Raw genomic sequence first — 27,221 nt, 5'->3', positions numbered from 1 at the left:
AGTCCCGTCTGGGTGGAGTTTCCACGGTCTCCCTGTGTCTGCGTGGGTTTCCTCCGGGGTCTCTGGTTTCCTCCCACAGTCCAAAAATATGGAGGTTAGGTGAATTGGCTAATTCTCTAATAAAATGCCCTGGTGTGTGACTGAATGAGTGTGTATGTGAATGAATGTTTGTTTGTGTGAGTGAATGTGTGTATGCCCAGATATGGATTGGCGCTCTGTCCTGGGTGAAATCCTAGTGCCCGATGCAGTCTCCAGGTGGACGGTCAATACTGTAAATGCAATAATGCAGATTTGGTGCTGCTGTAAGAAACACACTTATGTGATTCTAATATGAAGTTTTGGAAATCACAATGTGGAGGCAATGGTCACTTTAGTCATGGGTCTAATCGCTCAAATTCAAAGGTGTTGATTTAGAGTCATTCATCTTAAATGAATTGACAGTTCCATATGCAGGAATCGAAAATAAATTGCACATTTTATAACCGACTTTTATGTTAAGTTCCAATCCAATTTTCAATCTGAATTTGAACGTTATTTTCTGCGTTTTAAAAAATATATATAATTTCCCAAATCAATTAAGATTTTCAAAGACTTTTTTAATCAAAATTAAACTTACAAGGAATTAGAGATAGAGTAAAAACAATGAAAAAAGGGAAGTCTCCAGGCCCTGGTGAGTTCACATAAGCAATAATAAACGAGCGGGAGTGCTATACCGTGAGATATTGGCACTAGTGTGTAAATACCAATATCACGTTCTAGCACGAACCTCGAGTGTATTTCTTTTTGCTCTTTTCAAAGAGCTCAGTGTCTTTAACTTGTGCGATGTTGAACCCGTCTATTTTTTTACTTTGGTATTATTATATGGGTTGTCTAAATACTGGGTTTTTATTCATTGAGCCACTGTGAACAGTATAAAGCGGTTTCAGACAATAAATTAACGCATGGATTCTTTTGATTTTTAAAAAACAAATTATGCACGGTTAGTGTTTATAAATAATTAACATATTTCATAAACATATCTCTACCTAAAAAAAACAACTACAGAGAGCGAGGTGGATAAGAACCGTGATTATGATTATGCTACAAATGTGAATCCTATTTAATTGCTGTTTTAAGTATTTCTTATCACTGAAAATTGGCTTATCGTAAATTAACTGTTTGTATTAAAATGTACGTGTCAAAATATGAAGACACTGCAAAATTTTATATTAACACTGGTATATATTAAAAAGGATGGTTCAGAAACCGAATGTTTTAATAGCGTTGCGGGACGGACTACTTCACATTTCATTGCGCAGGTCTACACAATGCTCCCTGCCTACAGAGAGAGCGCCAGTAGTCCAAACTCCTATTTCACATTCAACCCTAAAGCATTAAAATCAACGACGTTCACGGAAACAAAAAATACACATTGCGGCATCTAATATAACATTTACAATCGGCGTTAGCACTATAAACAGCGGGTAAGTATATCAAGCCTTTACTTAATAAGGGAGTTGGGGTGTAATTTAAGCGGGGATTGTTGCTGTGGTCGTTGAATATTTCTCTCTTTTGTTTGGTGGGTAAGGCCCCTCTGTTTAGAACTTGGAGGGGGGCCATGTTGTTAGCAAGTGCCTAGTGACCCAGTAGCGACGGTGTTTTGATAGCAGTGAACAGACGGGCCTGAATGATGCACTTTGTTTCTCGGCGAGCTGAGAATTCCTGTTTCAGACCGCACCGACTATTGTAAAATCCAATATCAGCGTTCGTTTACTAGTCAGCTTTTAAGGTAAGAGGCCTGTGGTGTTCCAGGTACCAACACAAAGCAACAAAAACTATATATCTGTCTAGCAGTCTTAACTAGTTGGAGGAGTGAGCAACTTTTATTACAGAAGAGTAATTTCGTTCATGTATGCTAGCTTTATAATTTGTGGCAGAAGTCTTTTTCCCCCTCAATGTAATCCCATTTTACAATGTAGCGAGGCTGGCTAAGAACGTCTGTTATTATAGGTAGTTTCTCTCGCAGTGCTACACAGTTGTTTCGCTAGCGTTAGCCATGTCATGGTCAGTAGGAAGCTAACGTGTTAGGTAGCATTAGCTGACGAAGATGCAGATTTTACACGGACAATCTGCATTATAATTGGTTCAAATATCAATCAAGCGAACGTAAGCATGTATATAACCAAATAACCTCATTCTTTCATGTTTTGTTGGTTTTATAATGTGTATTTTCAGTTATACTCATGTAAACCATCTAGCTAGCTATCATCAATTGAGCCGTCCATTTTGCTAATATCTAACCTTTAGATATAGGTTGCTTTGGTTTCGGTAAGTTCGTTTTCAAATAGATGGAACAGGTTGTATTTTTCCCCCCTTTGGACAGTCACTTAATAAATTTAACGTTAATACTCATGTATCTCTTTCTGTTGGAATGCTTTACTCACTCTAACAACAACAATAACAAAGTTGGTTCACATCCCGCTAACTAGCTAGCTAAATCTTGGTAAAGGGAGATAACTTACTTCTATTAAGATATAGAAATACAGATCAGAGAGCACCTCTTTAACGTTACATCACAGCGCTTAATTTACAGCTGTGAGAGATTGGGTTCCAGTTATGCTGCTGTATTACATTGTATGCTTATTGAAGGGGAGCCAGGCCTCGTGATTTTACTTAACATTTGGGCCTCTACATACATTGCTTTGAGATCAAAAGCAGGGAAGATGGTGAAGGTAATGTGAATTCTGGTGATACCAAATGTTGCCATTAATTTTGGGCTGTCTTGCATTATGCATTATTGTAAGACTTAGTTCTTCATATAACGTGTAACTGTTATGCATATTATTATAAATATTCTTATTTCCCTGGACAGAAATATAATTAATGTCCCATTCACAAGCTGTTTTCAGTCTACAGCTTAAAATTGCTCTTACTCAGTTCTCTTTGTATTAATATTGATATTGATCTGATTATTTTATTGTTATTCACAGGTTTTCTCGTGGAATGAGCATTCCATGCAGCATCCTAGGCATGAATGACGTGGCCTGGCAGGAGACACGAGGGGTGATGCTGCACACAAACGGTGCACCAGAGACTGGAGTTGTCAGAGTTCATGCAGGGAATTCCCTTGCCACAATTGGAGGAGCAGGACAAGGCCCTAGAGGAGTACACCCTCTGTCAGGGATGGATCGTGTAGCCAACCCAAACCCAGGCACCCCACAGCCTCTTCTCAGCGGTCGTTCACAAGATGATGCTACTGTGGGATATTTCTTTCAGAGGCAGCCTGGGGAACAGTTAGGCGGCTGCCCTCCAAGCAAACACCGCTGGCCCACTGGTGATGGGAGTCATGTTGACCAGGTATTATTTAATTGCCATCAGTTTAAATAATTGTAATTGCAGTTGTTTTTGTTTTGGCTTTACTTCTGTTAGACCCTAATTTTTCATTGATAAACCAATGCATTTAGCAATTCAGTGCTAATATTTTGGTATTATTTGTATTTCAAAATAGCTGAATTTTTCTAGTAAATGGTATTTCATATTCAATATATACAGCAGTAATAGATACATTTTACTATGGCAGTATTACTTCAGGATTGTCAAGATAACTTGTTTAAGAGTTGTATTTGCAAGTGAAAGTAGGGGAGTCCATTTACAGAGAACTACTGCACCATTTTATGTGGAATGGCATATTGTGAAATAGGCTGACATAGTCTTGGTGTACTTCCATCCTAAAAAAAAGCCCACACTCAGAAAAACTGTCACTGCAGTGGTACCTTTTGCTGTCACTCTGGTGCTACCCTAAAGGGTACATATTCAGTACCTTTTAGTTAGGGAACATAATTGTACCATATTCTATAATAATTTATGATTTTGAATTTGTGTTGATTTCCTAGGCCCCATTTCATCTACAGGACTTTGATTATGTTTTTTTATTTTATTTTACCACTATTGTACCTTTTAGGTACATTTACATTGTTTGTACCTTTTATTGACAATAATTTACAAACTCTACATTTTTTTGAACAGTTCCGTTGCTTGTGTGCTGTAACTTCTTAATAAAAAGCCCAAATGCAATACTTTTGTCCTAAAATCAAGAACACTAATCATAAAATGATTTGTGAAAAGTCCTGACAGAACAAAATCATCATAAATCATTGATAAAATTAGTAACTAGTAGTAAACAGAAAATTCACATCAAATCTGTAAATCAGGGATTAAAGTCTTGGAGATTTGAGTTTTAGTCAGGGTATATACACCATTCTCACAGTACTGAGAGCACTTTTTTAAGCAAATCCAGTGTTTATACCATTTCATTAATTAATTCATGGTCTGTAACTGCTTATCCAGTTCAGTGTCACGGTGGGACACACCCTGGAGGCGGCACCAGGCGACACAACCTTGCACGTTAAAGGCTAAGCACCACTTAATGGACCTCCGTAAAAATTTCACATTATTTTAGTTACTGACATATATAAGTATGAATTAAAATGAAAATAGCATGCTTAATTTGCTTTAAAACTGACAATTACTGACAATTACAACCGTGACGTTACTGGTGGACAACAGCTGAACAATGCCGCGGTACAACACCGTTATGACTGACTGTTATGACAGTATCTAGCTAGCTAAATAACAAACATTATTCATGACAATAGCCTAACAATAAGCTAAACTCAAATTTAGAGGTACCGTTATTCTTGTAAATGTGATTGAAGTCAAACTCGAATTCATCCGACACTATAAACCTCCGTAATGCAACTAGTGATACGTCGCCTAGTATAATGAGCCACCAAGTTTAGCAAGTCAAGCTAATGTTAACTAACACCACTAAAACAGGCGAAGTAAGTGTACTTACCCTGTTTACCTCCATGTATACAGAGGCTCTTGAACACCCTTCGTTGGTTTCCTTACATGCCCATATTGTTGGAAAAGCACCAGTGAAATGAGCACTACAGATAACGGAGTGAGTGGATAATCTTTTCCAAAGTGCCCGTTTAAAGTTGACAAATTTAGTCAATTTTCTGGATATTTTGGGATCTTTGGGCCATTTTTGCAAAGATGTCCCACTGTACATTGAATTATTGCAGCCAAAAACAACACACCTTTTCGTCATTTTGCATTAAATTAAGTGCAACTTCTAGAGTTGTTGTCCACCATCTACGTCACGTGCAAGACGCCGATTAGAGTTTCTGGGGGTGGTCTTTTAAACCTTATTCCTTAAATTAGTAAGAAATAACATGTTTTCTGACTATCAATAAACACAAGTTATGAACTCAAATCCCACTGTATTTATTTGTTTGACACTTTCATTTAACTGGTGCTTAGCCTTTAACACCTATGGACAGTTTTTAGTGTCCAGTTCCTTTGTCAAGGAGTGTTTTTAGACAGTAGGAGGAACCTGGAGCACGTGGAGGACACCCATGGAGACATGGGGAGAAAGCACCAAATTCCTCACAGTCACCCGGCTCAAACCCACAACAATATCCAACTTTAATAACAGCACAGTAAAAGTAGTCATGAGCAAAATTTAGGGAATAACCACCCCTAGCAGATGTTAATTCTAGGGCTGTGTACTTCCTTATTTATTTACGTAATTATTTACCTTCCGTACCAACTCGGTCTAATATCATGTTAAGCCAGTGCCTGCCTGCAAAATTTTGTGTCAGTAATGCCTACGTTATATGCCTGCTTTAATACTGATCTGAAGCACCCTTATTGGATTGAACACTTGTTTAATGAAAGCCATGTAATATATAAAATTTCATATACAGATTTGTGTATATATATATAGAGTATTCAGTGTACCCTCCGCCCAGTCCAGTGCAGCGCCAAATGAATTAGAAAGTGAAGAAAAATATATACAATACACAATAAAATGTACACACTGTTTTTATAAATTCAATTGCATAGACTGTAGCCTGGCTTACAGCACTTAAATTTTCTGTGATATCTTTAAAAAAAAAAAAAAAAAAAGAGAGAGAGCCCATGGCTCTATCATAAGGAAACTCTGCCAGAGATGGCTCAGTAAGATGCATGATGCATGTTTTCTTAGGACTAAAGCTTTTAAATGGACTTTTAAATTGAAAATAAAAGAATCGATGTAAGAACAACACAGCAGAATTCTATTCATATACCATATATATCATGATTATGGTGATATGATGTCATGCAGTTACACGTAATATGGCGTATATCCGTTATATATATATATATATATACACACACTTTTTTTTCCATTATTTATTTATATATATATATATATATATATATATATATATATATATATTTTTTTTTTTTGTGTTTTCACCCTGTAAATTATATTAAGTGCATTCCCTTATTAAGAACAAGCATTGGTCTTTTAAATACTTAAAATCATTTTAAAGTGCTATGAAAAAATATCATTTTGCTAACAGTAGACGGTTGTGCTTGGTAATAAAACGAAATTGATATGTTTTGTAATTAAATTTTGCACCATAACAATCAAAGATGCATGAAGACTGATATTGGTATTGGGTATTTGCCTGATACCATGTTTATTTACATGGTTTATTACATGTTTATTTACAAAAGCATATCACAGACATTACAAAAAACTAAAGGCATTTCAAATGGCAACTTTCTGCCTTTAAGAAACACTAAACGAAATCAAGAAAAATAATTGTGGTAGCCAGTAACAGTTAGATTTTTAGAACAAGCACAGGGAAAAAATTATGGAATCATGACAAACAAAATAACATTCCAACACATCACTAGTACTTTTTTGCACCACCTCTGGCTTTTATAACTGCTTGCAGTCTCTGAGGCATTGACTTGATGAGTGACAAACAGTACTCTTCATCAATCTGGCTCCAGCTTTCTCTGATTGCTGTTGCCAGATCAACTTTGCAGGTTGGAGCCGTGTCATGGACCATTTTCTTTAACTTCCACCACAGATTTTCAATTGGATTGAGATCTAGACTGTTTGCAGGCCATGGCATTGACCTTATGTAAGAAATGTTTTCACAGATTTTGCTCTATGGCAAGATTCATTATCATCTTGAAAAATGATTTCATCATCCCCGAACATCCTTTCAATAGATGGGATAAGAAAAGTGTCCAAAATGTCAATGTAAACCTGTGCATTTATTGAAGATGTAATGACAGCCATCTCCCCAGTGCCTTTACCTGACATGCAGCCCTATATCATCAATGACTGTGGAAATTTGCGTGTTTTCTTCAGACAGTTGTCTGCATATATCTCACTGGAACGGCACCAAACAAAAGTTACAGAATCATCACCTTGCCCAATGCAAATTCGAGATTCATCACTGAATATGACTTGCATCCAGTCATCCACAGTCCACAATTGCCTTTCCTTAGCCCAATTTTTTCCTTAGAATTGAGTGATTCCATAATTTATTCCCTGTGCTTGTTCTAAAAACTGTTACTGGCTAGCACAATTATTTTTCTTGATTTCTTTTAGTGTTTCTTAAAGCCAGAAAGTTGCCATTTGAAATGCCTTTTGTGTTTTGTAATATCTGTGATCTGCTTTTTTTTTTTTTTTTTTTTTCTATGAAATTAAACAACTGAAGGAACATGCTCAGAGACTAGTGATTCCATAATTTTTGGCAGAGGTTGTATTTCACAAGTTCAGTAAACTTTCATTTCTATTCCCAGTTAACACAGCCATGCTATCAGGCGCTTACATACTCTTGTTATTATGGTGTGGACGTGAGAATGTAAGAGAGACTATAATACTTTTAATTCAAAAGTATACGTTACGTGGGTATACGTTAAAAATGTTATTGTCTCCTGTCCACTGTTTTTTGGGGTGTATTTTGTCTGGTATGTGACCCCCTGTCAGAACACAAGTGCAGAAACATTCGCTCGTGCAGGGAGAGAGATTTTGGGGTACTGTCATGTCATGTTTTCGAACAAGGTCGGCTTTTCTTCACACATAGTGTATTTTCCTCTCGGGAAAGGTTTTCCCGTTTGCAAAAGCACGGTTTGTTGCCTGACGTGGTTTATTCTCAAGTAAAAAAAAATTTTCTCCACTCGCAAATTTTGAATTGGATCTGATGCCGTCAAATAGGTTGCTGCTCTTAATAAACAAACACTCCCAAGTGTAAAACTTTTCCCGCCTCCGCACCCAGCGCGACAATGAGTGCATGAACATGCCGAACTGAAAACATTCTAATGTTCCCACTGTTACAAGCCTTCCACTGCTCTAATGGGTTAAGTGCAGTATGTTTACAGTTCAGCAAATGGAGTGTTTATTTATTATTTAAAAATCTTCTTAATCTATCTTTGTACTCTTTCTGCTTCTTTAAATGCTTGTGGTGATAATGCCCCGAAAATGTTTTCATGGCACAAGACAAAGATATCATTGTTTTTTTTTTTTTGGCAAGAAAATTGTTAGTGTTCCAGTGAATTGTTTCCTTGTGAAATTGAGTGCATGCTATGTGCGCACATACAGGTTATGTCTGGAAAATAAAATTGTTTGTTTTGTATAGTAATGAACATTTGGTGTATTCAGTCTACATCTTTAGATGTCCGCAATGTCAATATTGTGATGAATATAGAAAAACATATCGTGATAACATTTTTGCCCATATAGCCCAGTATATTCTTGATGATGAACCGTTTTCGGTCATTGACAACCAGGGATTTCTTTGCTGCCTTGATGTGTTAGAGGCCAAAAAATTCCCATAATTTTTGTATGAAATCCCCAGCTGTTCTTGTATAACAAAAACTGCCTTACCAAAGATGCACAACACTGCAAATGCGTGTCCAGAGCTTGATGCTTGTGTTACTGATTTATATATAGCCCAGAGGGAATTTCAAATTGTTGGGGGGAAAATGCAAAATAAAATTGGGCAGTTCCAGAAATTAACAATAAAGTTTTTAATTAAACAAATGCTTTAAGTAATAACTACACTAGTACACACGGCTCCTGATTCTTAATTCAGAGTGAGTATCGGTAATGGCAAGTACAAAAATGGTGAGCCTCCGTGAAGCTGGCCCCTCGTATGATGAGAAACGGAATAAAAAACGTGTCCTTTCGTTTCTGCTCATTTGTGCCGCAAAAATCATCGTTTGTGCTGGTACCATTTTTGAAGAATTAGGCATTATATCTTATTACCTGTTACGTAAGGCAACCCCTCATTAGTGGCAAAATCGCGCCAAAGTGGTCTCATTCGTTCGTGCCTTGTTTGTGCCGTTAAAATAAACTCTAGTACCGTTTTCCTTCTTGAGTTATTCAGCCATAAAGTTTCAACGAGTAACGTCACTCAGCCACTCATCAACGTCCAAATCGCTCCAAAGTGGTCTCATTCATTAGTGCTGTGGTTGTGCCGTTAAAAAAATTTGTGCTCATTTACTTCTTGAGTTATAGGCTAAGAAATATTTATTTGAACTGGTGACATCACTCAGCCCCTCATCAACGTCCAGTTCGCACCAAAGTGGTCTCATTCGTTAGTGCCGTTAAAATAAACGTTGGTGCCATTTTAATTCTTGAGTTATTCAGCCATAAAGTTTAACAAGTGAATTCACTCAGCCCCTCATCAACGTCAAAATCGCTCCAAAGTGGTCTCTTTCATTAGTGATTTCATCTTAATGATGATTATATTTTTATTTATGGAATAAACAAAATTTTGGTGGCTTTTGTAAGACAACTTTTGATATTAGAATACTGTGTTTTATATGTTTTCATATGATTCCAGTTTACTGCTGAATCCCAAAAAATGTAGATGTTTACTGTTATTGTTATTTCACTCTGAAGACATCACCTGAGATCCAGATGTTTATGTAAATCAAATGTGGATATGTAATTCTTTACCAGGTAATTATTAGAGGGTTCAGTTGTAATTATTTTGCATTTATTTAAGTTTGAATATAGGATCACAGGCTGTTTTTTTTGGCCAGTCATATTGGGCAAGGCTCTGACAAGCAGTGGACTTACTAGGTGACTAATTATATATCCATTTTGCATAATTGGTCTCAGACCTCCAGCAAAAGTGTTAAATTGTACTCCAGTACCTTCAACAAATGAAAGCTTATGACGTCACCTCCCAGACAGCGATCAGTCCACTGGCAAAAGAAAAACCAAAAAAAAAAAAAAACTGGCACACCACTGACTGTAGACCACTGCTGGTCCACAATCGGACCACTCAGATTACTGTCCTGTATCTCCTCAAACAGATTTTACTTTCACAGAGACTTTTATTCTGGAAAACAAACTAATACAAATATTATCAACAACTATGAGAGATATAATAATGAATATAAGCCTGATATAAAATGATTAAATGCTTGACATGGTGCTGGATTAAAATGATTTACTAATCTTATTTATAAAGGATAACAAAAGATGTAAATGTAAAATGGTCTGTGAATGGAAAAGTGCTGAAATGTGGCATTTTGTCAAAAATTCTGTTTAATCACAATTGATCCGCCCAGAAAACGCTGCCCTCAGTGGACAACAGTGGTCCTTCGTCTCCATGTTATCCGGGGAGGTCTTGTTAATGTCAGGATAATCTCAGAAATTCAGTGATGGCATTTTTTTTTCTTGTTTTTTTGAATTTGAAGTTGAATAACCACAGATATATACAAGTTAAATAAGTACAAGTGATAAAATGAAAACAAATGAAATCTCTAGCCATTAATTACAAACACTTCCTATAATAATAATAATAAAGAAAATCATATCACTTGATTGAATAATACTTCATAATCCTGAGAATCAACTCTTTCATTTGCTGCACAATTTATACATGTAGGGTGAAATTTATATTTGTACAAATTAATATTCGTCTTCCCTTTCTTATTTTCCATTTTCTTTGGGGTTTGTTTGAAGTGGATTCCTCATTAGGTTTTTTTTTATACTTTCATAAATTATACTGCTCCAATGGAAACAAAATAGTTCCAGCTTCCATGGCAGCATTTTGTATATGTCTTATACAATAAGAAAGTTATGAAGTGAAGAATGCAAGTCTGGAATCACCTGTGGTTCCAACATTCCACTAGGGGCCCATGTGGGCCCTGTATATAGAGAATTACTGGGTTGCCGACATATATCCCATGCAAGCCACCCACCTGGATCCCACTAAAAGCTTATGTACCAATCCCCCAGAGTCCATGCCCATCTTGAACCCAGCTGATCCATATTAATGTGTACCACACTAAGGTGTGTTGGATTAGCAGTGATTCAGTTCTGAACTTCACAGAACTATGCCAGATTTTTAATGTAATCAGGCCCCCACCTCTACCTTCTCATTTATTTATTCAAAGCTGCAAAAATATCCTTTTATATATATAATATGTTATATATATAAGTATATTATATTATATATATTTAAATACAAATATATATTTATATAAAATACTTTTACGTATAACCCAACAATTAAAATAGCATTTTTTAACGGCACAAACGCAGCACTAACGAATTAGACCACTTTGGAGCGATTTGGACGTTGATGAGTGACGTCACTCGTTGAAATTTTATGGCTGAATAACTCAAGAATTAAAATGGCACCAACGTTTATTTTAACGGCACAAACGAGGCACTAACGAATGAGACCACTTTGGCGCGATTTTGCCACTAATGAGGGGCTGCATTACGTAACAGGTAATAAGATATAATGTCTAATTCTTCAAAAACTGTACCAGCACAAACGATGATTTTTGCAGCACAAACGCAGCACTAACGAAAGGAACCGTTTTTATTCCATTTCTGATCATATGAGGGGCCAGCTTCACGAAGGTAAATAATGGTATTTGTGCATCCCAAGTAAGGATGATAAGCTTTGGGCAATAAACCTGTATTTCTATTCCCAGTTAGCACAGCCAGCTTCACGCTATCAGGCGTGTATACTCAAGCTGTTAACGGTAAATAAACAGGTGAACACATGAATGTGACAACGTAAACAAGACTATAATTTGTTTAATTCAAGCGCTTGTGTGCATGTATTAATTATATATATATATAGATAGATGGATGGATGGATGCATGGAGGCCATAATGTTAAAGTCTCCTGTTCACTCTATGTTTTGGGGTGTATTTTGTCTTGTATAGTGGCCCCCTATCAGAACACAAGTGCAGACACTTTCCCTTGCATGCAGGAAGAACATTGCTGGTTCTTTTTCCTCCTGGTAAAATGTTTTTTTTTTTTTTTTGGCGATGGCACCATTGCCTCATATGAAATTATTTTCGCTGTTGCAGATTTTTAGTCCAACGCCGTAGGTCAGACTGCTTCTCTTAAATAAACACACCCAAGGGCGCATGGGTCATGGCTCGGCGTGCTTAAAGGTTGTTGCTTTTCCACTGCCAGGGCTACCCCACAAAATGGATCCAGTGATGTCGCAAACCCCATCTCTATGAATTGCTGGCTTTGAAAACCACAACAATGGCGGCAGTAAAGTTAGGTGCTGTTTACTCAATGTGTATTCACGTGTTATTTTTGTTCATTGGACTGAGCATTGGTCTGTTGCCCCAGTTCTCACAGATCAGTTTACTTGTTGCAAGTCCGGCTTTCGCTGGAAATTTTCATTGCCATCGGCCCAAGGAGCATATAAACCTCTTCAAAGCACCTTGAGGTAAAGTTACGAGCTGCCGTTGTGAGTTAAAAAATAAATGTGAAAGCTGCTTTAACTTAAGAGATTTTACAAGTGGCTAGATTTTAATAGGGATGTGCATTTCACGGTGATAGACATGTTTCTCTGGCCAAACAGCACTCTGCAGAATTTAAATGTCACCATTTAGTACCTACTTGGCACGGTTGGAACCTGTAGTGAGCTATGACTAAGAACTTACCCGGTTCCAGGGACCAGGTGCCAGATTTGACCAATGGAAAGCAAAAGAGCTGGGCTGAGTTGTGTCAGAATTGAGTTGAGTAATGTGCATATCTCTCACACAGCTCTAGCAGACAGGTTCATCAGTTATATCTTTGCTCCAAAATCTGGCCATATGTAAGTAATTTCTAGTGAAGAATGCATAGAGTGATTCGTTATGTGCATTCGTTATTAGTTTTACATGGTTTTCTCTGCAGCACACGTGCAGCACATTTCCTTCCTGCCAGCTTCTGCAAAGAGCCAATCATCTGACCACCTCTCCTAGCAAGCAATGATACCTGCCCACACTAGCCTACAACCTGTTGTTTGGCTGTCTGCTATGACTGTGGCACTGTATCTGATTTAATTCTGCTTGCCTGTTAGTTAGCAGAACACTTTGTTAGAAAATGTTAGATCAATATTTAGTTTTTTCTTTATGCAATATAGTCCATAAAGGCTTTTGGCACAACTAGTCATTTGTAAAATCTAGAGTAAATAGATCAGCAGTCACTTTTATTATTATTATTATTATTATTTTTTTTTTTTTTAATTTTTTAGTGGTTACTCCTAAAATTACATTGTGGTCCTTGGAAGGTATATGAATGTCCCATGGGTTGTGGCTAATAAAAGAACACTGCGAGAGCTGGAAGGTGCAACAAGGTCTGAAAGAACTATACTGATCTGTCTGAAAACTTGTGCGACTAAAATCCCAAACAACTACTATGCAAATACACAATAAATAAACAACACTTAACATTACCTCAGCCGTTATAGTCTCCAACCCAGTAGTAGTTGTAGTAGTTGCAGTAGTTGTATTTTGCAACATAGCTGTCTACACTTGGGGTGGATTGGTAGTATTGAAAAATGAACCAGGCTGAATGAAAGTAGTTTATGTATCGTGCAGTGGTAAAGTGACATTAGACATTAGATTGCCTTCTCTACACTGGTGGATGGTCTCACTAATCCTCAACTCAAAGCGGTCAGTTAGTAGCATGTGGAGCTGAGCAACGGCCATTAAGATTTACAGTTTTGCCAGCAAATCCCCATGTGGGCCAGTCAGCTCGCAACAGTATTAATTTAAAATGTACATAGACTATACATATACATAGATGAGAAGGTCCACTTTCTCAACACAAGCAAACCTGTGCCACCACCCCTGTCAGTCTGTGTCTGAGATTTGTAGAAGTTAAAGGCAGAGTATAGGGCTGCTGGAGTAGCTGTGGTCTCAGGAGTGATCCAGACCTCAGTCTGCATAGAATGGTGCAATGCCAGGGCTGAGATGAAGTCTGCTTGTTGGACTGCTGATTGGCAGTTTCGGAGTCCACCTACCACCCTGGTCTGGGATTGAGATGGCCGTGGTGTATAAATAAAATTACTGGTGCTGTGCCTCCTGAGATGAAAATGGAGTTTTCTGACTATGAAAGGTGAGAGAATGGGAATTGAGAAATGCATGTTGAAAGAACCAGAGAGGACAAATGAATGGGCAGAAGATTATAAAGTAAGGATATCAAGGTAGTGGAGACCTGTCTTTGTGTAGAAGATGAATGTGGAGGATCCACATAAATACCTTCTACGTGCAGGCATTATAGAACGCCCTGTGAAGACTGGTGCGCCCTACAAGTTGTATTCCTGCCTTGTGCCCAATGATTCCTGAGCCACAATACCAATTGTCCAGTCGCAATTTCTTTGCATGAGAAGCACTGCCTAAAGTGGATTTAAGTCTGACAGACCCTTTCCAACCGGCGAGCTATTACCCAGAAGTCCACACTGGGAGCACAGAGCCAAAGCCTTTACACTGTTCTTAAAAGCACTTTATTACATACACTGTAGGTCTGTAAATTAATAAATTAAGTTGACATGTACTTCAGTCTTTTTTCCATCCATCCATTATCCACCGCTTATCTGGGTCCGGGTTGCGGGGGAAGCAGTCAGAGCAAAGAAACCCAGACCCCCCTGTCCCCAGCCACCGCCTCCAGCTCCTCCCGGGGGAATACCGAGGTGTTCCCAGGCCAGGCAAGACATGTAGTCTCTCCAGCGTGTTCTTGGTCTCCCCCGGTGCCTCCTCCCCGTTGGACATACTTGGAATACCTCACCAGGAAGGTGTGCATTAGGCATCCAGACCAGATGCCCAAAACACCTCAACTAGCTCCTCTCGACGTGGATGAGCAGCCGCTCCACTCCGAGTCTCTCCCGGATGTCCGAACTCCTAACACAATCTCGTTCTTTCGATCACTAGAGGTTCAGCTATCAGTCTGACTCTCTTCTCCATTACCCCTGCATGGACCTTACCGCACGCAAACCCCTCCATCACGTTAAGGTGGTGATCCAGGGAGGGGACTTCAGTCTTTTTGATAAATGAAAATGGTTTTTCTGAATTTTTTTTTTTATTGCTTTGCAACTGAATTTTTTTCAATGCACAATTATGGGGAAAAGTTAAGACACCCAATACAAAAATACATGGACATTTCATTTGAATATTGAGAGATGAGGTTGAGCTAACACATAAAACTGAATGTTCTGTTTATAAAATGTTCATAAAATATTTTTTCACAACATATAATCGTATATCACCATTCAGCTAAAATATATTGAGATAGAATTTTTTTTTTTTGTCCAAGCACTTGGTGAAGTCTGCTTTACTGGAAACTTTTTAAAGAACAAATCATCTTTTTGCTATTTTTGTCTTGTATGATAGCACAGCTATGAGTCTTTAGTTATGCAGGGAAATAACTTTTTATTTAATACATGCAAATACTTTCTTTTTGAGCAATGTCTCATTGACGTCTACAGCTGAATGTTAATAAAAGTTTCTGTGTGACATTTGGGATATGTAGCTTTGACTCAGAAGTGCCTTTTTGTTATTATCTCATGAGAAGAAATATATTGATATATATATATATATATATATATATATAAAAATATTGAGATATTATTTTTGGTCCATATCGCCCAGCTCTAGTGACTCATGCACTCATTCCTTCTATTCTTTCTCACTGAAACACATTGAGGATGCTAATATTTTAGGCCTGTCCTGAAAACCACTTTTAGGGCTTTGGAACTTCGGCCAGGATATTTGGAGAATATTCAAATATTCGGGGAGTGGGGTGATGTTTATTGTTGTCACTAACAACCCCTGCTTTAATATCCCTTGCTACCTATGCTTGCTAACCTGCTAACTGAAGGCACAGAGTATACACAGTTTAACCAGTCTGAGCAGAGGTGTTCTGATTTCAGGCACAAAGCTGACAAAATGAACTGTGGTATCGCCTCGCTGCGTTGTGTATTTTTAGCATGTTAGGCTGTTTTCTATAACTGGGTATTAGGCTTCATTTGCACAAAGACTTTTATGTAGATGAGTCTTATTATGGGTGGAGTAGGGAGATTATTGTTTTTGATATGGGTTTTTTGATTGCCGATATTTAGACAGCAGTAGTGGCTGTTGGCCGATATGTAAAGCCGATATTCCCATTCCTCAAGCAGTGAATAAACTAGAGGCATTATCATGATTTATTTTTACAGAAAACCCTTCGAATTTGTAAAAGAAACCATTTAGAGGTCCTGAAATATATATGAAGTGGTCAAAAGCTTATGAAAACCACAAAAAAAATGTAGGCGCTTGTCGGTGACTATAAACTGAAGAGTTCATGAGTCCCATTGCTTTTTTTCTTTATAAACTTGCCTTCAGGGGTCAAGTGATTTGAAGTTATTCATGCTGGAGCAGAGAGTGGACAGATGGCTTTTCCAAGTGTCTCTTTAGACCCCAAGCTCTTCATAAGGAAAATGATGACTTTCATTGCAAAAATAGTGCAAATATCTTGTCTGGACCAAATGTCAACATCTTAGTGTTTTTCTTTACTTTAAGAAACTCGTCTCCTGTCCCTCACCAAGTGGCCATTTACCCCTCACCAAACACTAAAAGCCCTTGGGTATGGTGTGTTTTATTCTAATATTCTGAGTTTATTTCTGATGTTTACACACGTTTCTCACCGAGTACAGTGTTTCTTTAAATGACTGACATGTTAAAAGGCGAGAGCTGCACTCGAGGCAACCTTCCCCACACCCCCTGCTGCATTTAAATGTCCTCAGTGGGGGAAACGTAACTAGTAAAAGAAATCTAAGCTTTCAAAACATGTTTATTGACTTGAATATTGTTTGTGGAGCTTGTGGCTGCCAAATAGAACTGAGAGTCTGTCTCGTGTTGTCTCGGTCTGTTATGGGCTGAAAACTTATGCGATCTGCTACATGTTTTTCCCTCCTCCTTGGGTGCACATCGCCACAACTCTGCCCCTGATTGGTCTACAGAATTGATTGACAGGTCAATTGATTGACAAGCTGAGAGCCTGAGTAGGTGTAAAATGGCGTAGCTCCACGGGGATCATATTTTAATTTTTTTTTTTTTGAAAGTGTGTACTATTTTTTTCTGGATTTTTTTTTCGGCCAGTATTCTTGACACAGGATTACTCACGAACGGTTAGACGGAGAGACTCTTTTTTCTCGTATTGAAGGGGACTATATAAGGTAAGCGATGCTAACTTTTGTTTTTGAGCCGCTTGTGGGCTCTTCAGGCTTCGAGAAGTAGTGTTTTTGTCATTGTTGAGGAAGAAACCTGAAGTTTGGAATATCTTATTCTTTCAGCTTTAATTCCTTAGTCCTACATTTTAGCGTATATTCTCATGATCCTGAGAGTCTGCCCGTTCGATTGATGTATGATATGTACACATTGACTCAAATATGGCGCCGTGAAAAATCTGTATTGTCACTAATATTTTTTAAAATCAATTACTTAAATCAACGAAAAGCAGTGACTTTAAGCTTTAATTTGGTACATTTTTATTTTTAATTTTTTTAGGCGTCGGCAACCAATGAGTGAAATAAGAGGCTAAATAACGCTGGGTTTCTAGGTTACAACTATCAACTCAGTCGTTTATGACAGCAGATTATTGAGTGTATGTTACAAAGAACAGTCAGTAACAAATGTTGAGAGCTGAAGAAGAGAAAAGAATTCATACCGTTTTCGCTGATGAGACGGCATGTAGCTACAGGTTGGAAAGTTCTAAGATGAACGCAAGGGGCAATCTAACAGCCAGAATGTCGGAATCTCCCACAACTATACCTGTGTGCATTGTGTTAATATCGGCCTCTTGCACTCATATATCGGCCGATGCCGATTATATAAAAATGACAAAAATCGGCCGATATATCGGTCAAACACTAGTTCTGGTTGGCTGCAGAACTTGTGTGGTGAAGTTAATCATTTCTCATCTTGGGAAATAACATGTGTGGCATGTGAACTTGTTGAAATGTGTGTGTGTGTCCTGCTCAATGCATGAGACTTGAGAGCCCTGGTGTTGGGCTGTTTTAGGCTTCATTTAAGACTTATGTTGACAAGGCTGAATGCATGTGGAGTGGAGGATTGCCTTTATCTATAGCCACATTTATCCCAAAAAAGAGTATGCAAATCTCAAAATTATAAACCAAATTCCTGCCCAGTGAAGGAATATCCGAATATTCGGGGCCAGCCCTACTAATATTTACATTTTAAAGAGACACTAGGAGGGGGTGCTCACTGACTGGTGATATCACACTCTGAAAATGGGTGTGGGGAGGAGGGGGCACATGCTTAGTAGTCTACCTCACTTGTGAGTTTGTATTAGAGAGAAGAAGGAATGCTCACAGGTGTGAGGATTTCGTGCTAAATATTTGTGTTTTGAGCCTCAGTTCGCTGGAAAATCTACTGTGGTGTGCTAAACCACAAATGCCTGTTAGCTTGTCAGCTATGATTCTTTAACAGTGTAAAGTCTTATGTAGCTGTTTTTTGTTCTTTTCTGTTCATCCAGCACCAGTTGTGAAATGTACTCTCAGAAACGTTCCAAACCCTTCGCTCCACATTGTGCTCACAAATATGAAGCTCAGGCAGGCCAACAGGTACTCCCCTCCTGTGTTTAAATGGTTTCAGTAGGGAAAGGGTCAACACTGAAAGAGATCTAAACTTTGAAAACCTATGTATTGTTTTGATTGTTGTTTATTTTGATTGCTGTTGCCATATAAAATTCTGTGTCGTCTCTCGTGGTGAGCGTCTGTTAGGTGCCTCCCCGCCTCCTTGGTCAAGCATCGCCCCTGATTGGTCTACAGACTTGATGGATGTGTCATTAAAGCTGAGAGCCGAAGCTACGCAGCCATAATGGAGATCCACACATTTTTTTAGATTTGTTGTACTTTTTCTTTTTGCAAGTACTCTTTACACAAACATGAGGATCACCAACGTGTGGATTGACGGAAACATTCAAATTTGGTCTTGTTTTGAAGGGGACAACCTATGTAAGCGTTGGTATCCTTTGTGTGTGTTCAAACTTTGTGGCGCCACAGTTTTTATATATATATATATATATATATAAAAAAATTTTTTTTCTCTTCAAGTAAGAGATCTTATGTATGGAATAATGAATTTTTTTGGTTTTGATTCAGTAGTTATACATTTTAGAGTAGTGACTTACAGGGGTTGGACAATGAATCTGAAACACCTGTCATTTTAGTGTGGGAGGTTTCATGGCTAAATTGAACCAGCCTTGTGGCTGAAGCATGGGGGTGGATCAGTGATGGTTTGGGCTGCCATATCATGGCATTCCCTTGGCTCAATACTTGTGCTAGACTGACAAATTCTTATTGTTCACTATCTGCTATCGTCATATCGCACACCCCTATTTTAAAGTTCTCTGTCGCCACAGCAGATTTTTGTCAGTCAGTCTGTTTAATCTTAATGGTGTCACAGTAGTGACACCTACTGCTTTGAAATGCGATTGAAATCCCTGCTGACAGCAACAGGAGGCACACCGATTTAAATCAAGCGCTTATAGCCACGAGTGGACCAATGCCCACCCAGCCAGTCATTCATTCTTTCATTCATTGTCTGCTTATCCAGTTCAGGGTCAAGGTGGGTGTGGAGCCTACCTGTAATCACTGGGCACAAGGCAGGAACACACCCTGGAGGGGGTGCTAGTCCTTCGCAGGGTGAAACACATGCACACAGACACTTTTGTGTAGCCAATCCACCTACCAATATGTGTTTTTGGATGGTGGGAGGAAATTCCAAAACTGGGAGAGCACACCAAACATTTCACAGTCATCCGGAGCATTCCACCAGTATTACCTGTTGTGCTACCAGAGCTAATTCCCCATGTGAGTGCATATATGGGAACAAACACTTTTCTGATTGCTCCACGCAAACACACATTCATGCAAATCGGATTTAGAGCTGGAGTGTAAGGGGATATGATTAGGGTGGCCAACTGTACTGACACTTAAAGCTGTCTTCGGTATTGACCCAATATGAAACGAGTTTTAAAATTACAATACAACTGTCCATCAGTGTGTAGTCTGTGGTACAAACAGTTAAGATCTCCTTCTCTACCCCGAGTCCTGTCCTGTCCACACTACTAACAGGATTGGTTTTGCTGTTTCTCCCCAGTGTGTGAGAGGCTGTTGCTGTAAGGAGACAAAGCACTGTAAATGCATGGCTGCTTGAGACACAGCATCCACATCGCATCTCGTATTGATTAAGGGACAGTACCATCAGCTACAATAATGCTTTAGTGCCACTTCATTCCAGCTCTTTTGGAGATTCATTATCTGCTCTTTTCAGCAAGAAATTTTCCCGGTGCACTTAAACGCGTACCAAAAAACTCAATGTAGATGCGCAAGCGGAACAAATTGCCATTCTTTACTCCACAGTGACTTTACATTTTCTAAATATTATGACTTCAAAAAACAAGAAATAAAAAAAATCTAAACGAATAACTTCAAAATATTTATGACTTTGACATGGTTGCCCCCTTAGATGCTTTCTTCTCTGGCTGCAGTCTGGCCCCCGAAAGACTGAGCTGGCCCTTTGATTGAAAAGTTTGAGGATGCCTAGTTTAGACAGATGATTGTTTGACAGAAGCTCTGCAGCTCTTCCTCAGACGGAAGGGTGGGCAGATACAGAAAACACGCTTCTCATTGGTCGTTACTTTTAATGAGCCAATCAGCAGCCAGAGTTTGCTGTCCATCATTTAATGCTGCAGCCAATAGAGTCACAGTCCTTCCTACAAGGCTTTTTATGGTGGCGCTCAAAGCAGCAGTTCATTGCTAAAAAACTGGTAGCTTACAGCTGGTTTTAGATAGAATTAATGTTAGGACCTCATCCTGGAGAAACTACATTTTGTTCACCCTCTGTTATGACAATAAAGCTTTATACATACAAATCACATTACATAATTACGTAAAACATTAAAAGTAGTATTAACACACTATTCTTAGAGTGTAAGACAAATATTGTCCAAAATAAATTTGCAGACTAACACAGCACAATAGTAAAACAATGGCAGCAAATATTTTACATAACTAATTATGATATTTACTGGACATAGGTTAAATAAGGTAATACAGTGAGGATAAGACTGATAATGTATGACTTTTCAGATACTTTCACATTTTCATATCTTATTGTAATTAATGAAAATTTAAAAAAAAATTACAGCAGTTATAGACTATTTGCAAAATACATGGACAGATTCTGCTTTTCCGCTGTTCAGAAAGGCTCCACCTGGACCTTGCGTTCCTTAATTTGATTTCAGAAAGTTGGCAACCCTAGATATGATGGGAGTACAAGGCATATGAGCAGGAGGCAATGTAGGAGCTGCTAAATGATACAGACAAATTAGATTTCATAATTTATTGGTCCAGCAGAATTTTTAGGGCGTTTCATAGTGCCATGGCATTGCTACAGAAATGAGTGAAATTATAGTTATTTTTTTACAGGGACATCATCAGAGCCGGTACTTGGGCCAAATCTTAAATGGCTTATTATGGTTTATATATTGCACTGAAATGTAGAGGTAAAAATAATGCCTTTGGTTTTTTTATCAGAAGAGGAAATAATTGCAGCATAAAACTATTTTTAAAAAAGTGGGGGGAAAATTAAATAGAGTTGTCCCCCCCGTCACAGGAAGACAAACAGCACTTGCACAACAGTGTAAGGGGGAACCTAGGGTCAATTGCAAAACAAATCAACGTAGGGGCTTGTCATTATATAAACTTGTTATATAGGTGTCACTGCATTTGACTTATAATTGCCACATTTGTGTAATTAGGACTGGGTCATTAGTAACCATGTATGGTTAATAATTTTTCACAAAAAAAACAAAATACTGTTTGCCAAATTTTGGGCACACAATGTTTTATTTAGATCACAAATTGTCATGAAACAAATGTAAGTGTAAGCTTTTCTGCTTACACTTTCCTTTGCTATGGTTTCTCACTCCCTTTTTTTTCCACTCCTAAGCCTTCTCTCTCTCCTCCTTGCTACCTCTTATTCCTTACACTTTTCTCTCCCTTTTTATTTTTTTTCTTCATCTTCCTCATGCCCAAACAAACAAACACACACAGAGCACTGTATTTAATTCAAGAAATGCAAATCTATGTTCTTTCTCTTTTAAAATATCGCTCAAACTTGAGTGCTAGAATGTATGGGTGGTTCCATTTTAAAATAGAGTAGACATTTTGTACCTGGGCTTAATAAATAAATAAATATTATCATCAGCTTCTGAAGGTAGTTTTAGGTGTCACACGTTGGGTGGGGAGAATAAAACAAATGCGGAGAAAAAAAGAAATGCAAAGAAATAGAACAAAAACAGAAATGGCCCGCTGGGTCATTGAGCAGGTCTGCTTTCCAGGGGCCCAGAAGGCCATGACCACTTGCAATCAACCAATATTTATATTTACAAGTCTCATTTATCTAACCACTGTATATGTTGTGTACATTCATTTAAGCGAATAATTACAGTAAGCATTGGGTATTACTGTTTTTTGAAAGAAGCCATATATATATATGCTTTATTTACATTTTACAGCAGATATTTCTGATAAATACCAGGCAGAACACTTCTTCTTGAATGTATTATGTACGACAGGCACAATTTTAAATGACACTACATGACAAAAATTATGCAGACAGCTTTTCAAAATGTGATAATTGGACTGACAATTTAAGTGTGTTTACTAGAGATAAATCTTATATGAATAAATAAATAAATAAATAGATAGAAATATAAATAAATACATTTCCCCAAAATACCCTTCCCTTAAAAGTTTTCATTATGTGCAGGTACGGACAGTGGATGAGATGAACTATGATTTTCAAGCTCTTGCATTGGAGTCACGTGGAATGGGTGAGGTAAGTATTGTCTTAGGATGTTAATTCATTCTCTGTAACCGCTTCGTCCCAATCAGAGTGTGTTGTAAACCTACTCAGAATTACTGCCCACAAGGCAGTACCACACATTGACAAGGCATTAGTTCTTCAAAGGGCATCATACACGTACACACATTGACACACAACTGTGGACACTTTTGAATAGCTAATCCACTGAACAAAATGTATTTTTTGAACTGCGGGAAATAATCGGCGCACCTAGATAGAAATCTACGCAGACATGGGAAGTCCTCACACAACTCCTCTCAGACAGGAACCTGGGGTGTGGTTTGAACCATCAATCCCATTTTAAAGGTGCAATACACGACAATTAAACATTAATATAGCAGCAAACAGCTAATGTCTGTGGAGTTGGAGTAAAGGCATCATGAGCATAGAATGAAGATTCACACACATTGCCTGTGTTGTTCTCAGCCTGCCAAGTGGAAACTTTGACTTGCCCGACTTCTCGATGCATGTAAGACAATCGATGTATACGGGTGAATTTTTTATTTTATTTATTTTTTATTCTCCTTCATGTGTACTTTAAACATTAAACATTAAAGCACACAAAATTATTGAGAAAAGTATTATATCAAATGATGTTCACTGGTCACTGAGGATGCTTCTTTTATTTAATGGTACGGTTATGAGAATTTGCTGTTAAAAATGGGTTTGTGTGTGACTGAAATTAACTGTTTTTCAAAAATAATAATTGATTAATATGCCTATATATTTGTTTATTTCTTTGTTTATGTGTTAGTTGTTTGGAAAAAAAAAAGTGCGATACGATTTGATTTGTTGATTCTCAGCACTGCAGTAACACTGATGTGATGATGGTGTTTTAGTTTCTTATGCTGGTACAAGTGGATCAGATGCAACAGTGGTGCTGGAGTTTTTGAACCACTGCATGTCACTGCTGGACTGAGAATAGTTCATCAACGAAAAATATCCAGCCAACAGTGTGCTGTGGGCAGTATTCAATGACCACAGATGAAGGACTAGAGAATGAAAAACACATGCAGCAGTAGATGAGCTGCTGTCTTCGACTTTACATCTACAAGGTGGACCAGTGAGTGGACAGTGTTTTAAAAACTCCAGTAGCACTGCTGCGATGGCTCCACTTGTACCAATGCAACATACTCTAATACCACCATGTCATTGTCATTGAAGCTCAGAAATGATTAATCGCACAAATCATATTTGCGCGAGTATTTAAATTATGTTTATTGGAGAGTTGTTCATCTATGTTTCTTTTACTGCAGCTCTTACCAGCAAAAAAACTTTGGGAGTCAGATGAATTGACAAAAGATGGGCGTAAAGTGATGTTGCTGGGGGAGGAATGGAGAGAGAATGCCTGGGGATCTTCTCGTAAGTAAAAAAATAAAATAAAATAAATAATCCACAGATTGCTTCTACTTTTAGCTCTTTACCTAAAGCAAATGCTTGATAATTGTTTTTATTGTTATTGCTCTTTACACTTTGCAAACGCTAATTTTTAAGACACAAATTCTAAAACTTTGAAGTCTTTTTATTTTTTGCTCATTTGTTGTTTCCAAACAATTATAATTCACTGAATATATTTGACAAGTGGCTTGCAAAGAGGCATACAATCCAGCACCCACACTTTTACCTTAGCAACCAAATTAAGGAAAACAAATTAAGGTACCTCTGATACTTTCTTAACTGCAACTTGGTCGAATTTATGGGGATAAATAGAACGCATCCAAGGAGAGTGTTGCACGACTTGGGGGACCCCACTGGATACGCTTAAAGATGAGGAGTTGATTTTTAATTTATAAATTTGATCGTCAGTCAATCCATGGTTTATTTAATCATCTGGAGTGGGCTCATGATACTTTTTGCAGCTGTTCTCTTCCTGCTGCAATGCAGTTAATGATTGCTCGCCGATATTTTTTTTATATATGCTACGGGATCCTTCCACTTTTATAACTGCTGCTAATGAAACTCCACTGAATAGCTTAGCACAACAGAGGAGAACTCTGATTGCCTGTCTGTAACATCATCTACAAATGATACAAAGAATGAGGGTAGAAGGGGTGCTGTCCTACCCACCAGGTATGCACACTAATGGTGCTTTTCCACTGCATGGAACCTAATTAGCTTGGTTTGTTTTTTTACTATGTACATCAGATCAGAACAGTGGCTGAAATTTGCATGTGCTCATATTATGGTTAAATATGACAACAACTTGTGTTTTTTCCACTACATGGGACCTGCGCTACTCTCCTCTCCCCCTCTCCCCCCCTTCCCTATTTGGCTAATTTGGTATCTCGTAATTGGAACTGCATAAAAAATGTACGCTGCAAACCTTGCAGAGTAATATTTACAATACAATAATACAATACAATAATACAAAATATTTGAGCTTTATTTTTTAAATATTGTGATTTTATTTGCTTAAAACCAGAATTTCCTAATTATGCCTCTTTTCACGCATGAACTCTGGAGAATTTGTAGAGGAACTCCAGAGTATCGGCTCCGGAGAGGTCCTGGAGTGGTTATTCACACATGCAGTGCACAGTGGGACGTTTTTTGAATCAGGTGCATTCTCACAGCGGGAGATGGAACAAGCTTTAGCTCCTGGGCTGTGCGTGCCCATCAACTCCAGATAAACTCCGGAACAATTTCTGCATTGTTCTTACATGCACTGACTCAGACTTCACCTAGAGTCATGCATATGGGTCCTCCAAGTAAACTCCGTTACATTTCTGGATTACCATGCCTTTGTGAAAGGGGAATACGTTTACTGAATTATGATCTTTTCTTCCCCAAAATCTTAAAAAAAAAAAAAAAAAAAAGAACGGAATAGCCACTGTACATTTCAAATGAGAATGAACTATTAAGGCTTTTATCTGGATGTTGTTGAAATATGGGTATTTATAAAAAAAAAAAAAAAAAACAAAGAAAGAAATTGTAGTCCTGAGATTATGCGGTTGTTACCACAGAAGCATTTGATTGTTAATACTGTCTGCCTGAAAGACAGAAGGCCACAACTTTTATTTAGGGAATTTCAACCCTGCCCTTTGCACATCAACAAGAAATGGAACCACACGTTAAATACAACGGCTTTGTATTTGTATCTTTTCTAGCACCTTATGTAAACTATGCCTCTAAACGTTCTCCCAAACAATGACCTACTCCCTAAATATTGCACTTTAAAGATAAAAGATACAAGTAATTCTATTAGACCACTACATTGGTACTACGTAGTGTAGAGGATGTTGTTGTGCAAATGCACCAAGGCAGAAGAATAAACGCTCACAGCAGCGTAGGGCTCTTCTGTAGCTTACGGTTGGCCTTTAACCTCATAAATGACTAGGTTTTTACTTAAAGCTGTTATACACAATCATAACTTTATCATATGTTTAAAACACCTGGAAACACATTTTGATATGCTTTACATTTTTAATTGTTTTGTATAATGAGAAACTTTGTTGTTATGCAAATCATTTGTTTTAATAAGATCAAAATAAGCTCAAACACTCCCTAAAAATAGCCCAAATACAACCATCACTGTCAGGGTAAAGCTGATGTAAGCTTTTCCAGTTTTAGGACTGCCTGTTCTACATTGAGAGATATTAATAATGAATAATTTGTGCATTAAAATTTAGGGCCTGGTTAACATTAACAGCCAGTTGACTTTTTAAAAAGATATTTAGTTTCCCAGGGACTTGAAGACATTTCGTTCAGGAAAACAGTTAATTGACATGGTAAACAAGTCTTTGTACAGTTTTTGTTTAAATACAGGTCAGACAGGACAGTTTTATCAGTAATGCCCTCATAATTAATTGCTGCGCAAGACATTGTTTGAAGGTCTGCTTGTTTATTAATACAGATTTGTACTGCCCCACTGATTATAGGTAGACTTTAATAGACTCTTAAAATACATTCTTTTATCTTTCTTTAGATCATTCAGTATCACAGCCAATCATGGTGCAAAGGCGACCTGGTCAGGGATATAATGGGAATGGAGAGGCTAGCTCAGTGTTATCTCCCCGTTCAGAAGGAGGAGGCCTGGGTGTGAGTATGGTAGAGTATGTTCTCAGTTCTTCACCAGGAGACAAGATGGATGGACGCTACAGAAATGGGGGTTTTGTGAGTGAATACTTATTGATTATTAATACTTTGTCTCCCACTTTTTTGCATGCTTAGGTTAATTATACTAGTATTTGTATAAATC

General features: G+C 37.9%; 1 protein-coding gene across 7 annotated transcripts in view; it reads left to right on the top strand.

Annotated features, from left to right (window-relative positions):
* The first annotated feature begins 1,275 nt into the window (after positions 1-1,275).
* Positions 1,276-27,221, top strand: part of pum2 (pumilio RNA-binding family member 2) — a 66,200-nt gene continuing 40,254 nt past the window's right edge. For 5 of the 7 annotated variants that reach the window (XM_066676381.1, XM_066676384.1, XM_066676382.1 and 2 more), the window contains exons 1-5: positions 1,276-1,463; positions 2,970-3,336; positions 22,931-22,999; positions 24,283-24,388; positions 26,949-27,136. In XM_066676381.1, coding sequence (XP_066532478.1) covers positions 2,983-3,336; positions 22,931-22,999; positions 24,283-24,388; positions 26,949-27,136 — 717 coding nt within the window. In that variant the 5' untranslated portion in view covers positions 1,276-1,463; positions 2,970-2,982. Of the gene's footprint in view, positions 1,464-1,566; positions 1,769-2,024; positions 2,146-2,969; positions 3,337-22,930; positions 23,000-24,282; positions 24,389-26,948; positions 27,137-27,221 lie in introns of those variants that run through there. The other 2 variants (XM_066676379.1, XM_066676380.1) reach the window with 2 other exon arrangements.

This window comes from Hoplias malabaricus, chromosome 7, assembly GCF_029633855.1.
Source record: "Hoplias malabaricus isolate fHopMal1 chromosome 7, fHopMal1.hap1, whole genome shotgun sequence".
In the NCBI taxonomy this organism is placed as follows: domain Eukaryota; kingdom Metazoa; phylum Chordata; class Actinopteri; order Characiformes; family Erythrinidae; genus Hoplias; species Hoplias malabaricus.
The sequence above is the reverse complement of the archived record's forward strand: the minus strand, read 5'-3'. Positions and strand labels throughout refer to the sequence as shown.